We start from the raw sequence: 16,944 nt of genomic DNA on the forward strand, positions 1-16,944 counted from the left end.
CTCTGCCCTCCTTCCAAACGGCCACTGGAAGAAATGCTGCCCCTCGCTTGCCTTCTCCCCACTTGGTTTATATCACTGACCAGATTGTTCAAAATCAATTTACTCTGAATGAATGTGTGTGTTCAATGGGCATCTGCTGTGTATAAGACCCCATCTTTGGAACAATGTGGTATACAGAGGGTTACAATGGGGTCCACAGAGGTTAGTAAGATGTGTTTGGTTACCAAGAGGGGCTTGGAGACTGTTGTGGGGAGAAGGCCATTCAGATTCTGATGATTTCTCAGATTCTGTCTGTTTCCTCACCACCCCCGTCCCCAGGCAGTAAAGAGCTTCAGCCAAACACAGAAGCTGCTGCTGCTCCTTCACTCACCAACATCTCCCACTTCACCCAGAAGCTGGTGGAGAAGCTGTATAGTGGGATGTTCTCAGCAGACCCCAGACACATCCTTCTCTTCATCACCGAGCACATCATGGTGGTAAGAACCCCAGGCTGGCCGTGGTGGTAAGGGTGCTCTTGCGGACCCACCAAGTGTCTGGATGACACACTGCTGGCTACCGTCCAGTTGGCCCAGATTGACCTGCTGTCCTTCCTGAAATAGAACCTGAGGTGGGTGGGAGGAAGGAGGACCTTTACAGCCCAGGCAACACCTGGCGGCTGTGGGTGCCCGGCCCAGCTCTCATCTCAGGCCACCTGAGATGCATCTCAGCTGTTGGGAGCTGCAGCTCCCCACGCTGGCACCTGAGCTCTGTCCCCTCCTAGACCCTACACATCCCCTTTGCATTTTTATTGTGATTGTTGGTTTAATGTTAGTTATTGTTATTCCTCGTCAACAAAGGGCCACAAAGGTCTTTATCTCCAAAAGGCCTATTTCATTTTCTTCTTCAGTATCCACCTCCATCATATCTGGGCGTTCCTGAAATCGAGGCAAGAGTCTATTATTCTTGCACGTGCTCTCTCTTCAGATAGATCTACACACATACCCATACACACAAACGCATGCCTATGATACACGCTTAGATGTAAGTGTGTGTGTGTGTACAGGTGTCCACATTCTTGTTGTACACGTGTACATACACAGAGAGTCACACAACCTCAAAATTCTGGAGCTGAACACTTTTTTGGTCCTCGCCTCCCATTTCATTCTGGAAACCTTTCCCAACAAGCAGCCGTTCACTCTTTCCTCGGACCCTCCCGGTATGAGAAGCTCACTCTGGCCGAGGTGGCCTCAGCCAGGGGGACACTGTGATTGCTGGAGGCATTTTCTCTTGCCAAGCTCAGGTCTCCGTCCGCCAACGCCTGCCGGCAGCTGTCGGTGTGTCCTCTGCAGCGGACTCCAGGAAGCCCCTCTCCTTGCTCGTCACGCCTCATAGGGAGAGTGACATCTGGGCCCCAGCACCTTCTGTCTGTGGAGTCACCCGCAGACCCCAGGACTGGGCCTCAACACAATTCCTAGGGTGACAGTCAGTCTGGCTGTGTGCAGCTCTAGGCAAGGCTGAAAAGAATGTATTCGTAGGCTTCTTTGATTATAACTCCAAGAGGGGAGGAATGTCCCTTGTCAGCTCTGAGGACATTAAAATCAAGTTCTTGGGAGGTCGTGTTGAGAAGGGAAGTAGCTGCTGGTCTCCTGTCTCAGTCAGTTCATGCTGCTAGATCAGAATACCTTGGATGGTGCCACTTCACAGCTGACATTTATTTCTCACAGCTCTAGAGGCTGGGAAGTTCAAGATCAAGGTGCAGCAGATCTGGTGTCCAGTGAGGGCTCTCTTCCTGGGTTGCAGATGGCCGTCTTCTCTTTGTAGCCTCACACGACGGAGAGAGACAGGAAGCGAGCTCGCCCATCGTGGAGTCTCCGTCCTCAGGACCTAATTATCTCACAAGACCCCTTCTCCAAATACCATCACATAGGGGCTTAAGGTTTCCTCACGTGAATGTGGGGAGACACAAACATTCATAGCAGCTCCCCAGGAGTCAAAGCAAACACTCAGCGCTAACACAAGAGAGTGGGTGCTCTGGGAGCTGAGGTGTCTTCAGGGGGTGCTGGCCCCACAGACTCTCAGTTCTGCCCACATCCACCTGCCTTCTCTCCTGCTCACCGCCTGTGACTCCAACAACACCTAACCTCAGTTTGAAAAATGTAGCCCATCTGACAAGCAAGAGAGGGTGATGATAAAAACATGAACCCCAGACTCCAGCAGATTTAAATAAAACTTGACTTCATTAGTATAAATACTTGCATTATCTATAAAATTCTTAAGAAAGGAATTGAGAAGTCACAATAGGCTTTCTAACAGACTGAAACATTTTGCACATAATTTTTGTTCGATAAATTCTTTTCTCTTTAAAATTTTTTATTTATTTTTGTTGAGCTACAATTGGCGTATAATATCATGTAAGTTTAAGGTGCACGATGTGTTGACTTGATACATTTATAGGTTGCAATATGATCGCCACCATAGTGCTTGCTAACACTACTATCGTCACTTAATTATCATTTCTTTTTTGTGGTGGGAATAACTAAGATCTAGCTTCTTAGCAACTTTGAAGTTTATAACACAGGACTGTTTTCTGTGATCACTGTGCTGTGCATTAGATCTCCAGGACTTATTTATCTACTAGTGATGAAGCCAAACAGATGGATGGAGCAGTCAGTGTTTAGGCTATAAATCAAGACTTTCTGCCTTCCCCGTCTGTTTCTCACATGCTAAAATCCACAGGACTCCCTCTTCCTCTTGATGACAGGGTGGTTAGGAGCATGGCTCAAGTGTCTGACCCTTGCTGACCGTCTAATCTCTCTGACCCTCAGCCTCCATATCTCTAAAAAGGAATAATCTTAGTGTCTATTTCATGATGTTGTTACAATGTTTCAATGAGGCAATATATGTAAATCTATGCAAATCAATGCCAAAATGCTTAGCACGATACCTGGAATATTGTAAACAGTCTATACATGATGATTATTATTAATAATGGCACATTTAAAAAATTCAACATTATTGATAGCCTGTTCTTCTAAACTGAGTGTCAACCGTGTCACCAGTATTTCAGAAATTTCTGGTCCCCACGTCTATTTTCCATAATATGGTCATGGTAAACTTTTATTTTATGAAAGTTTTTGGTAAATCCAAATGTCCGAATTGTCTTTACTGATCATTCACTTAAATAGAAGCTCAAAGGTAGGTGACACTAGTCCTATTTGAATCTTAGATGATGTCACTTTTTGATTGTATCATTTCCACTGCTAACTGGGTCATTATCTAAAATTGCGAAGTGTTCACAAGTGTGTGTGTGTGTTTCTTTTATGACACAGGTCATCGAGAACCCCTCTTCTCAGAGGGACACCGTCATCAGTGCGTTATACAGCAGCTTAAATAAAGTCATTCTTTACTGCCTGTCCAAGCCTCAGCAGGCCCTCTCCGAATGCCTCAGCCTGCTCAGCATCCTGGGCTTTCTGCAGGAGCACTGGGACATTGTCTTTGCCACCTACAATTCCAACGCCAGCTTCCTGCTGTGTCTCATGCACTGTCTGTTGCTGCTCAGTACGAGAAGGTGAGAGCTGCTTGCTGGCTTCCGTGCCCCGCAGTGGTCAATGCAGAAAAGAAAGCTGAAGAGGGACCCTTGATTGAGGTCGATATAATCTTGTTGTTTATCTGACTATCCAAATTATATGCAATGTTTGATAGCATAGTAGATTGTTCTCAAACCTGTCCATGTGACTGAACATCTAGAATGATCATGAAATAATAATTGACCTTATTTCCACACTTCTCAGGTTGTAAGAGACCTCATTGATTTAATTTTGGCGACAGAAGACTCCAACATTATGTATCCATATTGATTTTATATTGTAGGCAGATTTCAGAAGTATTAACATTTGATAAATGCAATCTTAGAATTGAAAAATATATAAGAAATTGTATCATGAAAGCCAGGAATCATTTTGCTTGCAGAAAAAAAAAATACATACAAAATTTATGATATAAAATGATGTCCGTAAGCACATTTGTGTAAGAAACAGTAGTAAAAAGAAATTAAATTAAGCTTATTTAAATCCTTTTCTCAAAGTCCAAGGTTTGAAAATATGTTAGATTTCTCTGCATATGTGCACTTTCTCTCTCTGTGTGGCAGTGTGTGTGTATTGTGCATCCCCAGGGCCTTGGCATCATACTGCCTACAACTGTTATCTCGTATTAATGCAGCTATGTTGATTGTAGAGGAAGAGAGGACTATGCGATATTACACTTTGCTCTTGTCCTTTTTCTTGATCATATTTATCCTAGTACAAACCATGTTTGATTACTTGAAAAAGAAATTCCCCAAATCCTGTCGAGTGGCCTATTGAACATTACAAAACACTGAAGTTGACTTGTCTTAAAATTCTCTGGGAAGCCCTGGAAAATTCTCCTAGCCCAGAGGAGGTACTTGCCTTTTTATTTGTTTGAAATAAAAGAATCCATTTTCAGTGTACGGATTAAATTAAGGAGGTTCTTCTTCCTTTTCTGTACTTCAAGAATTAGACCCTATCCATACAGGAAGCATAGGTAAGAAGAGCGAAATGCCAGCTGGTTTGTGCGCTTGACGTTCCACCCTCCTCAGATTCCTCTATTTAGCAAAATGGGCTCCAACATCCAAAGGGACTTTGTTCTAGAAATTTCAAGAATGGACATTCTCATAGGCTGGTATTTTTTCATTTCCTTGTTTGTCATTTTTGGTTCAATCCACAAACATGTACTGAGTGTATATTCTGCTGGGTTGGCTGAGGGGTCCATCGAAGAGGGCACATGGACATTCACATGACTAGGGGCCCTGGAGTGCACGGTTCTGGGGGGACCTAATATGTAAACCACTGCACCCAACTTAGAACCAGCTACATGATGTTTGGGGTCTCCACAAAATACGAATGAGGGTCTCATTCAAAAATTACCAAGAATTTCAAGAGGGTAACAAAAGAGCCCAAGCCTGGGGCCCTTCTGAGTCTGGGCCCTGTACAAGTGCACAGATCATGGGCCCATGAAGCTAGCGTTGGTCCCATTCCAAGCAGAATGAGATCAGTGCCAAACACAGGCAGATTTCAATGCTTTGGGAGTCTGCAAAAAGCAATGACCAGTTTTGATGGTGGGGAAATCAGGAGAGGGTTCAGGGGGCCTGTGGGGATTCTGAATTGAATTTAATAAGATGGGAATAAAAAGAAGGTGTTCTTCCTATTTTCCAGAATGCTGTTGTACAGTATCTGTCATGGAAGTTATCATAACATGTTTGCTTTAACTTGATTAGACAAGTTTTTCCATATCAATATGTACTGAGTTTGAAGGATGATTCTTTGTAATAAAGAACAATGGAATAATCCCAAAGAAACTGAGTTTATAGTGAAAAATCTCTTGTCTCTTAGTTATCCAGAAGGATTTGGTTTGGAACCGAAGCCTAGAATGACTCCTTATCATCAAGTCTTTCTTTCTCCAAATGAAGAAGGAGGAGAAAAAAGAGGGGAAGACTTCCCAAGTCTGAGTGATGGTACATTTTATTTGTTGTTTCTTTTGGGGGCGGGGCATAGAAGGATAGTGGTAACTGCTAGGGTTGCATTTTTCAGTTTATTCTTCCCTAGATAAGGAACCAAATACTACTAAGGAGATTCTTAAAGGCCAGAAGAGGTCCTTGGAAATCTCAGACAATGTAGTAGCACAGCAAGGTAACCTGATAGAGAAGAAAATTGGAATGGGCTTTGTGTATTAGAAATGGAATGGAATGATGGATGGATGGATGGATGGATGGATGGATGGATGGATGGAAAGATGAAGAGAAAGCTTTGTGGGACTTGACTTGATTAGACTAAGAACTTAGTGTCCTTACTAAAATCCCAGAGGACCTCACTGTAAGTTAATTTCAATTCTCAGGTGGTCACTTGAATTTTCCCTTAGACCACTAGAGATGGAAACTGGCATGTATCTCACCTGGTTCAAGCCATTACCTCGCTGTCTCTCAGTTTTCTTTCCTAGAAAACAAATTCATTACTTCTATGAGATTTTGGCTTAACAGAGTTTATTCTTGGATTTACTAATATCAAATCAAGTTAAAGGGATTGGCAATTCGTAAAAAAAAAAAAATAGCAGCCAGATCCATGTGTTTGAGAGATTCCTCCCTTTTGATCCAGGAAGCTTCAGCAGACTTTCTTCCACCACATTGGTTACTGACTATGCCACTTACCGTATGGTATCTTGTGATACCAGATGGTAGACCTAAGGGCCTCTGTTTTCTGATTAGATAGGTGCCCAGAGCCAATTCTCAAACATCTTACAAGTTTAAAGTTTCCTCTGACACAGTGTTCTTTCAACATGAACCGTTGCATTTTGGAACTTGGCTAGGAGAGTGGACTGAGCAACATCCATCCCCCTACACTGAGAAGAACAGACTGAAGAGGCTAGTGCCAGAGGGGGCACCCAGTGGTCCAAGATCAGAGGGAATTTAGGCACTGTTCAGGGGATTATAGTTGTGTGGCATAGCAGGAAGAATTGGCTTGGTAGATATTTCTACATCTGGGAAAATCCAGGATACTGAGGTGGGAGGGTCGGGGGAAGCATGATTCAGTGCCAGGAAAGGGGACCAGCTTGGGTCCTGGGCCCCCAGGCACAGTCTTGGGTTTGGTGTCCATTCCCCTGAGGGGATAATGTAAAATGTAAGGTTGATAGGAGCTGTTTTGGGGCAGCTATTTGCTTCCCTAGAGCTCACACAGGTATCTCTATTTGATATCTAAGAGTACTGGAGGGTGGGAGACAGAGACTTTCTGAGCCCATCAATCAAATTCCCCAGCTCTGGACATGTGAGGCAGGCAGGACTCAGTGGTGGAAGCAGGAGAAAGCCCAGCTCATGTGGATGTTGTTAGCATTGACATCGGTCCTGTGGCTCTCTGTAATGACTGCTATCTGGCTGGAGCTTGCTAAGCTGGAATGCTGTTCAAGAAGGATGCGATTAAGATCAACCATGATATGCCATCTCCTGGTCATCTCTGAGAGAGACACTAAGGCCATCTGATTGTGTGATATGCTCTCTCTGTTAGTCCAGCACAACATCCAAAAGACGGTGCGGACTCTCTGGCAGCAGCTCGTGGCACAGAGGCGGCAGGAACTAGAGGACACCTTCAAGATTGATCTCTCTGTGAAACCCGGAGAGAACAAAGTGAAGATCGAAGAGGTCACCCCACTCTGGGAGGAGACAATGCTCAAGGCCTGGCAACATTACTTAGGTCTCTGTCTACTGGGCCCCAGGGAGTGGAATTTCTGGGTCTCATAGATCCAGACTTCTCCAAGGTTCCACTCAGGGCCCAGAGCCTTTTCTACCCGGACCTTCTCTCTTGTCCCTTTGGTGGGTGGGGTTTACGAGACTGAAATCTCATGCATCTTTGCTCACAAAGAATGAATGGTGCTTTGCATCTTGGGTGAAAGGAAGGCCAGAAGTGCCAACCAAGCAAGCAGATTCTGGTCATCTTTTAAAGGGAAGGGCCACCATGTCAGAGCTCTAGCTTGGGCTCTGGAGCTCAGGGTTCTAGGTTCTGCCCTGATATGTTCCTGCCTGCTTTCAAATCTTGCACCAAGTCGTGCAGTGCCCTGGAGCCTCAGGTTCTTCATGTTCCAGGTGAAAGTCTTCATCCCAAAGATATTAACGTCCCTTGCATTCTACCAGACTCAAAATTTCACCCTCATATTAGTCAATGCAGTTGTAGGAATGAGGTTTCAATTTTGTTTTTAAAGAGGACCTTGCTCTCAAATTATGGCTCATATGCTTGTTTTAAGTCTTTCAGCACAACAAAATTCACAATGATTTGAGTTAGTTATTTCCATGTGTATCATCCCAGACCACCCAGTAGTGTAGAACCTTTATTTCACTGGCTTTCCAAATTAGCCCTGGCAAATATATATGTACCTATGTGCAAACACGTATAATTTGAAGTCAAAATGTCAGATTCCATTTCAGGGAAAAGTGCAATAAAATGGGACATATGTATCCATGAGTATATATACTCACCCATAAAATGGTGACATGAATGTTAAAGTTTACAAATGGCTCTCTTTTTGCCAACAACCATATTGAAAACTTTATGTATTCCAGGGCCAGTGTGTTAAACACATAGTCTCATTTACTCTTCGTGACACCACAGTGAGGTTAGATAGCATTAGCCCCATTCTACAGGATGAGAACACTGAGGCTCAGGAATGTTAGCTAACTTGTCCAACATCTCACTTTGAGTCAGTGAGCTGTGGAGCTTGGAGTCCCCCAAGCCCACATTGTATTTCTTAGCTAGAATATGGCAGTATAAGCTTATAGCCTGGGCTCTTTCCCTTATTGGAGGCAGGCACACTGGGCTCATGCCCCTGGCGGGCCGACTGAAAGCCAAGCCAGCTGTAGGAATAGTGTCCTCCTTTCGACTTCACCTCTGACAATCTTTGTCTCCTCGTCTTCAGCATCTGAGAAGAAGTCGCTGGCCAGTCGCTCCAATGTCGGACACCACAGCAAAGTCACTTCGTGGAGTGGAAGCTTGTCCTCAGCCATGAGGCTGATGCCCGGGAGGCAGACCAAGGACCCTGAGTGCAAGACAGAGGTGAGGCCCGACCCCTTTTCCTTAGCATCAGCCATTTGCTTCAAACCTGTGAGTCACGTTCTCTCTCTGCTGTCGCTGGACGCAATCTACTTCCGCTTTCTGAGTGGGTACCAGTATGCGTGTGGCCTCCCAGCTGAGGCGACACCTAGGGGAGCGAGGCCTTGGTCTGGTTTAACTCGAAGTGAAGATGGGCTTCCCTTAAGTGCCAAGAGCAGGGGTTCCTTATGGCATTAAAAACCAAACCTATCCTCATTCCCCTTCTCTCTAGTGTCAGCTGTGCTCAGAGAGCACCAGCCCACAGTCCAGCAGGAGTGGGCACAGAAACGTTGGTCCTGTTGCCAGGAGACATGGTGATGGGTCCTCTTGACTATGTGGGGCTGAGCCTTGGGGTTTCCCAGTCCATTTCTCTAAAGCTGCGTAACCCACCATCCTACAACTCAGTGGCACCAACAGTGATTTTTTGTGACTGTGGGCGCTGCGATAAGGAGTCTGGAGCACAGCAGGGGTGGGCGGGGGTGTCTCTCCTCCCCCCTGCCCAGGGCCTTGGCCAGGCTCATTTACTCACACATCTGGCGCTGGCTGCTGGTTTTAATCTGAGACCTTAGCTGAGACAATTGGCTGAAACACAGCTTCTCCCTGTGTCTTGGGCTTCTTTACAAGCTGATGGCTGGGTTTCGAGGGCTGATTTCCGTAGGGAGGAGGAAGGAGAGAGACAGAGACAGAGAGAGCCGGGAGGAAGCCATGTGGCCTTCCGTGACCTAGCTTCAGAAGCCACGCAGCATCATATCTGCTGCCTTCCTTTGGGTGAGACAGGCACAAAGTTCTGCCCAGGTTCAAGGGGAGAGAAATAGACTCTACCACCTGCTGGGGAAGTCGCAAGGTTCTGCGAGAGCATGTGGGGCTGGAAATATGGGAGGATCTTTCTGGGAAAAACAGTATGTCACATATGCTAATGCTGGGATCACTGACATCTTCAGAAGCAGACTCTGGTCGTTGAATGGACATGGTCTTAAGGTTAGGAGACCTCGGGCAATTTACTTAACGTCCCTGAGTCTTTATCTCTTCTCCTCCTCAGAGGGGCAAATAACTGTGGGAAACTGTGGGAAGGGGCTCCCCAGGGACGTGGAGTAGATGGTTGATAGACACATTGTACAACTTGTGTTCTCTGCCCATGTGACTTTGGAAAGTGAGGTGGACCCCAAATTCCACCAGCTCAGAATCTAGGCTCTGCTGTCCCCATGGGTCTGTTGTCCACTGGGGAAGGGCACAGTCACCAGATGCTGGGGAGAAGAGAAGGAAAGGCTGCCTGCAGCTGCCAGCCAGCTGGGGGAAGGAGACCTCCTTCTTCCCAAGCTTCGGGAACAATGGGCTTCAGGATATAGGGAGAAAGAGCCCAAACATAGAAGGGAAGACAGGAAATGAGCTCAACTGGGCTGGCTGGCCACCTGGCATTCAGAACTGAGGGCAGGCTGTGTCCTCAGTGCGTTGGCTGTGGAAGACGCTGCTCAGTAAGTCTGTCGACAGACTCCCTGGCTTACTGAGTGATTAACTGCTGTAGATGTCCTAATAGCCACATCACACAGCTATTATTAGCCCCCTTTATAGATGTGGAAACCGAATCTAAGAAAAAGTCAAGGGCTCTGCAGCAGGGAAGTGGCAAAGGGAAGCTGGGCTCGCCCATCTCTGTAACGCTGAGCAGGACCTTAGGCAATTCCGTAACCTCTCAGAACCTCGTGTTCTGCATTTACAACTGGGAGCATGCTTGGTTTACAGCAGAACATGTGGAGCGCTGGGAAAATGCAAGTGCTTTCGAAATAGGAGGCAGTTTGCAAGATTGCACTTTACCCCATAGCTCTCGCTGCCACAAAGGGGACCATCCTGCGTGTGGTGTAGCTGCATGGAGACCTGGAAGCTGGAGCATCCCCTCTGGTGCCTGAGCACTTGCTCCTGATGATGCCATTTATAGAGGAGGGGTCCAGCCCCTCTACTCCTTAACCTGGTTAGCAGTGTCCCCTGGGATTAGGTCAGTCTGGCTGGAGAGCTAAGGAAGGGACGGCTGGGATGCTGTGTAGGGACACGCATTTTATGGAAACTCTTGCAGGCTATTGATGCCTCCTCTTGCCAGTGCCCAACCCCTGCCAGGTCACTGTTGTCATCACAGCTCAGTTGCCCCCGAGTCCTGGAGAGATTGGTTGAGAACCAGCTGATCGGAAAGAACCTTGAATAGACTGCTATGTGTGGGGCTATGTAGATTTACAAATGGCTTGTAAGAGTTTGCTCTTGGCTCACATGGAGAGATGTGGAAGAAAGAATATTTGAAACTTGCTCTGTCTTTGACGAAGGCAGGCTGCTGCAGATGTTGTCTTCTATATCAATTATTCATTCATTCATTTACTCCAAAAATATTTACTAAGTGCTTACTCTGTACCCTGCTCCAAGCACTGAGTTTACAGAAGAGAGAAAATCCGACATATTCTCGCTTTAAAGGAAACTGAATTCTAGGAGGTGAAGATAGATATAAATAAATTCATAAATGTTAGGGGTACTAAAGGCAATGAGGAAACATTGAGCAGGGTGAGTGGGAGAGGTGGCAAGAGAGGTGCTGGGCTGTTAGATGGAGGGGATCAGGGGGCATGGGAGCAGAGAAATAAGGAAGGACATGAGCCTTGTGACCCTCCAGGAAAGAGTGATCGGGCAGAGAGGACAGTCACGCAGAGGCACTGAGGCAGGCATGTTCTGGAGTGTTCTAGGGCAGCAAAGGCCAGTGTGGCTGGACTGAGTAGAGAGAGGGTAGCCCCAGGGGCTACCCAGGGGACATCTCCCTCAGCTGTTGGCCCCAGGAAGAACTGTGCTTTTCCACAGCAACTCACGAAGAGGAGGACTGTCACTGTTTTGCTTTCCTCTTTGATCTTGCACTCAGAAGCCCAGAGAGATAAGTGTGGCCCAATTCTTGTAACTGCACAGACCCGGTGGGATAAATTTCTGCAAAACATGCATACACACATACGTGCACACACACCTCTCTGGCTGCTTCTCTCCTGTTGAGCCCCATTTTACCTTCAACCTGATTTATTTATCCTTTCTACAGCTCATAATATCTTGTGGAATTTTTTAAGACAAATAATCTTTGAAACAAAGTGGACTATGTTTTTATTTTAAAAATTAACTGCGTCTTTGCTTCAGAGATCCTATACCAGGAACTCAGTCTGGGCTGGGCACAGCGCCCGGTGCATAGAAGGCTCTTAAAGAACGTGTAGGGAATTGCACGGAGCACCCCATCCTTTTGCCAGGATGAAACCCACCAGCCTTCAGACCCCGCATCCATTACTCATCCTCACGAGATGCCTTTGTTGCTAACAGAAGGCACAACTTCTCAGGTACATATGTATGCTGTGATGTCATAGGAGAAGAGCATCAGCTATTTGCCCTGGGGTCTGTTTAATTATTTTTAAAAATTAATTTTGATTATTACGGCTGATTACACCTCAGCGAGCAATGTAATTGATATTTTCTAATGCATCCCAAGGAACATTTTGTACAACACGCTTTTTGTTGTTGAAGGTTAAAGACTCCGTTATTGGTTTTTCCCTAAATATGCCCACATCATTAGTTCCTCCAGTGAGAAGGTCGCCATCTGGAAAAAGCAGCGCAGAGACATTATTCAGGCACAAGTGCATGAAATTGGTGTTTTCGCATCTTCTGTCTCTCTTCTGGAAAGAAGAGGCTTGTAATTAAAGGAGTTGGTTGTGGAGGGAACATTATTCATGTGGTGTTATTCCTTATCACGTCAGCGGCTGACAGCTCTGCAGCACTGGTAAATTGTTCCTAAGAGTGAGACATACGATGTATGAGCCCTAATTCCTCTTACCCATTTTTATTTTCCGTAGAAATGTTTTCTTCTTGGCAGGTGAGCCGAACTTTGAGGCAGGGCTGATATGATAGAAGTTATTTCTTCTTTTTCTCCCCCTGATCCCCATCAAAGTCCCTTCTGGAACCAAATTGTAAAGTCATGGGTTCCACTGGGGTGAAGGCTGTGGGTGTCAGCCTGTCATCAGAGGCTGGGACCTTGGGCTCCCTTGAGGCCACCAAAGGCCAGTGAGGATGTTCTGGAAGCCTCTGGATCATGTCCACCCTCAGCTTGGAGAAATCCGGAGAGCATCCTCTGGCTGGCCGCTCGTCTTTATGGCAGTGGGCACGGCTTTGCTCACCTGCTCAATTTCAGGCTTTCTTGTTTAAAAAGAAGTTGAAAAAAAACATCGACAACCAAGGTTGGTGTCTTAGTTTTGACAGACACAGCATGACAATGTAGGATGTTAACATCACAGTAAACCAGGTGACAGGGTGATGGGAACTCTGTGCTACCTTTATAACTTTTCCGCAAATCCAGAATTATTCCAAAGTACGTAGTGTGTTATTCTTTTTTTTTTTTTTTTAAAGCATTAACAAACTGAAAATGGGTGACCGAGACACGGGAGCTGGGGGCCGGATGGGAAGGGGCGGGAGGATGAGAGTGTGGGAGGCCGTGAGCAGAGGACAACAGGGGGCGTTGCAGGTGGCAGAACGGGCACGGAGGCCAGGTTGGGGTTAGGCAGGGAGCTTGTACTGCTCACCTGTTTGTACAGGTTGGACTGGAGGTCAGGCCCTAAGGGAGGGGCCGGGCTGGGAGCGGCAGCGTCGTTCAGGTAACAGATGCTGGGGGCTGCAGTGGCAGTGCTGGGAGCGGTGGAAAGCAAAGAGCACATCGGAGAGTTCTGTTTCACTGAGACTGAGATGAGCACAGCGGGGCCACTTCTAGGCTATCAAGGGGTGGAGCCCTCTGGATGGGCACAGCCACCTGAGCTGTGTCTCCTTTAGCAAAGTGTGAGCTGGATTTCACCCCACTTTCCTCCTGAGATCCACTGTACACGTGTGGACAGCGGTCCCATGCTGGGGCCAGGTGGGCCTCACCTGATCACTGTTTAGGGGGTTTAGAGAGGAGTAAGGTCCTGTGGGGCAGGGCTGGGCTGTGTCTACCACATTTCCGTGGCTTTTGGAGATTGCTGAGCAAGCTTCCAGTTGCTGTTTTCAAAGCCGTATATTAGAAAGTTGAAGCGGCCTGTGAAGGGAATCGAGGGCGCTGTGAAATTTAACAGAAGGGGATGAGAAGGTACCAAGAGCCAGAGGGTGGCACACTGCAGTTGCTAAGACGCCAAAGACAAGCTTTTTGCAGGGAGTCTGTGTCTGCCCTGGCAAGGACATGAAAGCACTGGACATTTGTTCCAAGGCCCCTGGGGTCTTGTCAAGGCTGCCCTGTGGGCAAGCCCCCTGTCCACCCAGACGCACCAGGGCCTCCTGTAAGACCAGCAGTGCCCACAGCTGGGGGCCTTGAGATCTCAGAGACGGGACACTTGCGTGACCAGGGTAACTATGGACCTGCCATCAGCTATTTCCCCAAATGTGTGCCCAGGCCCACTGCCTCCACTCCCAGCCACAGAGCAGTCCTGCCCTTGACAGAGGATGAGATGCTGGCTGAGACCAGCAATGTGGTGACAGCTGCATTAAAGGCAGCCCTGGCTCAGGTCCCCAGCAAGGGAAATGACATTTTTGATCGTCCACTCTGAGCACTTCACCCATTCTCTCTTTTAGAAATCATTGTGGAAAATTTCAAACATCTACAGAAGTAGAGAAGATAATGAAATGAATCCCCATGTATCTATCCATCACTTAATTTGCACAGTTTTCAACTCATGGCCAATCTCATCTCATCTCTATTACTACCCACTTTCTTCCCTGCATGGAATAATTTGGAAGCAACACCCCAGACATCATATCATTTCATGCATAAATGTTTCTGTATACTTATTTTCCCTTTAAAGAAGTCAGGAAGCCCAAATAAAAACTGCAGAAGAGGAGGCCAGTATGCAGAATTGAAAGGCGTCAGTGTTCACGGTGGGAAAGATCAAGCAGCTCTTGGTCCTACTTTCTGGCGCGTTTGTTGAGAGATTTCAGTCTTGCTGAGGTTGAAGGCACGGGGAGCCTCAGAGACCCTCCTGCCTGTTTGAGGAAGGAGGGCGTGGTCTGACGAGGACACGCTTTCACATTTGGGCCTTTGGCACTTCCGTGCTCAGGGGGTAAAGGGCCCTTGAGATGGGAGCCTCAGTTTTCACTCAGCCAAGAAAAAGGCTCGTGTCAGGAGAGCCCCAGGGCTGAGAAGAGATTTTTGAAAATGGAAAGGAATGAACTTTGAAATGAGGGGAAGTAAGTGGTAGTGTCGACGTGACAGCTGAGGAAGTCAAAATGCAACTCTGACAACAGAAGTTAGAATTCCCAGAGATGTTCTATATAAAAGAGTTAAAGTCAAAGATCTTTAAGAGGTTGCAGGAAATTTAAAAAATCTGAAATTCAGAAGATTGTTACATGAACTATTTTTGCTTAAACTTGTAAATTCAACATGATGTTTGTGGGCAAGAGAGAAAGGACTTTTCCAGGAGATGAATATGCCTGTAAAAGAGATGTTTGGAAGCAGGTGGCCTAAATTTGGGGGAAGATTAAGACACATGAAGGCTTCTAAAATTGAAGGGGCAAGAGGAACTAGAGAGAGCTGAGATTTTGACGATGCTTTCTCATTGGTGTGGCAGAAGGACAGAAAGACAGCCTGTGTCAGCACATCAGGAAAAGAGGGGGCTGGAGGGACAAAACCATTGAAAACCATAGAAAAGAGAAGAGCAATTCAGAAAACCTCACATCATGGACTTCACGAAAAATTACAATGCTGTGTTGTTGGAAAACCCAGTTGTGTTCGGTGGTGGGAAAAGTCTTGTGAGCAAGTAATTAAATGAAACTATTGTTAGAGGAATAAAACCACTCAGAAACAAATGAGAGAATGATTTTTTTTAAAAAGACTTTGAAAAGTATAAATTGCCCCACTGATGTGAGCACTGTTACTAAGACCTTCTGCTAAATGGAGTCTTGGTTTTCTTAATTGTGGTGAGAAAGGCTGCCAATGACTTATTTTCCCTTGATGCTTTTCCAGAGATACTGACCCTAAAAATAATGCCACTTTCCCCAGCCTGGACTTAGAGCTCTTCAGGGTATGTCTGGACTAAGATTATTTCCAGAAAGGACTTCCTTACCCTCTGGTTATGGTGGTTGGTATTCAGGGGCAAGAAAGAGAAAAATGATGAAGTCCAGTGCCTTATTTCTTAAACCTCTGAGGATTCCTTTCTCACTGCAACTGAAAGTGAAGACTCTGTGGCAGGTGTTGTAGACTTGGTCTTGTGGGCACCTTTATTCCAACACCGCACCCAGAATGGACCTTCCCACTGCAGCACAGCGTCCTGGTGACAGAGCTGGGGACGTAGCATTATAGGGTTATGGAAATGCAGCCAGGCCTGGGCAATGGGGAGGGGTTAAATTAGCCCTTTAGGTGTTCTTCCAGTGGTACGGGCACTCAACAGGGCCCTCTCTCTCATTTCCTCTCTTCTCTTGACTCACACACACGCATGCATGCACACACACACACACACACACACTCACACATCCCATTCTGCAAACAATTGATGTTAGAACCCACCCATCACATCACGGTCAATAGGTCCTGACAGCAGAGGATTTGAAAAAGCAGAGCATCACCAACACAGCATCAGTATCCAGAATGAGGGGGAGGAACAAAGACGGGCTGATGGAGACAGTGGCTTTTCCTTTTCCATTTTAAGGAAATCGTAAATGTCACTAGTCTATCACAAGTCCTTGTTACAGGAGTTTGAAAAATAGAAGTAAATGAAGAAAGTAAACACTGATACCTTTAATGATGTTTCTTTACCAAGTGCTTCCTGTGTGAGACATCTTTATCTTCATAATAGAAGGATAATTAACATCACTAATCATCTAATTAAGTTCATTAAGCGTCCACCAACAGTGCACCATGAAGTTGACATTATGTTCTACTGTCAACAAACGCTTTTGATTTCTTAGGAAGTAATTAAAATGTAAATTAGCATGCGATTGTATGCACAGGGGAAGTTTTGAATCGGATATTCATTTCAAAACTGCTTAGAGCAACATAGCTTTTGTTCTTTTCTTCAATAAAGGCAGACATTTTGCTATTAATAGTACGTATTAAAGGTGCCGTTCTGTTGTTCAGTGTTTGGGTCATTGTGTGGTTATAGTACTATATGACACAGGGTCTGGTGATTGAGTTGCTCCTGTGCCTTGTGCTTTTGTCCTTATTCAATCATTTTATTTAATAAGTTTATTTATGTCTCTGTCCTTTGCGTTTAAAAATATCACAGCTGATTTTTTTTCTGAAAACTTTCTGTAACTTAAATTCTCTAGTTGAGTTTGCCCTTTATAGGCATTTTAGCTCAAATCTTTCAAT

The 16,944-nt window shown here is 45.9% G+C and overlaps 1 protein-coding gene across 6 annotated transcripts in view; it reads left to right on the forward strand.

Annotated features, from left to right (window-relative positions):
• The window catches only part of WDFY4 (WDFY family member 4), a 301,611-nt gene that overhangs the window by 143,569 nt on the left and 141,098 nt on the right, over positions 1-16,944 (forward strand). For all 6 annotated transcript variants that reach the window (XM_046655140.1, XM_046655145.1, XM_046655141.1 and 3 more), the window contains 5 exons: positions 319-476; positions 3,309-3,547; positions 5,388-5,509; positions 7,050-7,235; positions 8,452-8,588. In XM_046655140.1, coding sequence (XP_046511096.1) covers positions 319-476; positions 3,309-3,547; positions 5,388-5,509; positions 7,050-7,235; positions 8,452-8,588 — 842 coding nt within the window. The remainder of the gene's footprint in view (positions 1-318; positions 477-3,308; positions 3,548-5,387; positions 5,510-7,049; positions 7,236-8,451; positions 8,589-16,944) is intronic.

Source organism: Equus quagga, chromosome 2 (genome assembly GCF_021613505.1).
Source record: "Equus quagga isolate Etosha38 chromosome 2, UCLA_HA_Equagga_1.0, whole genome shotgun sequence".
Classification (NCBI taxonomy): Eukaryota; Metazoa; Chordata; class Mammalia; order Perissodactyla; family Equidae; genus Equus; species Equus quagga.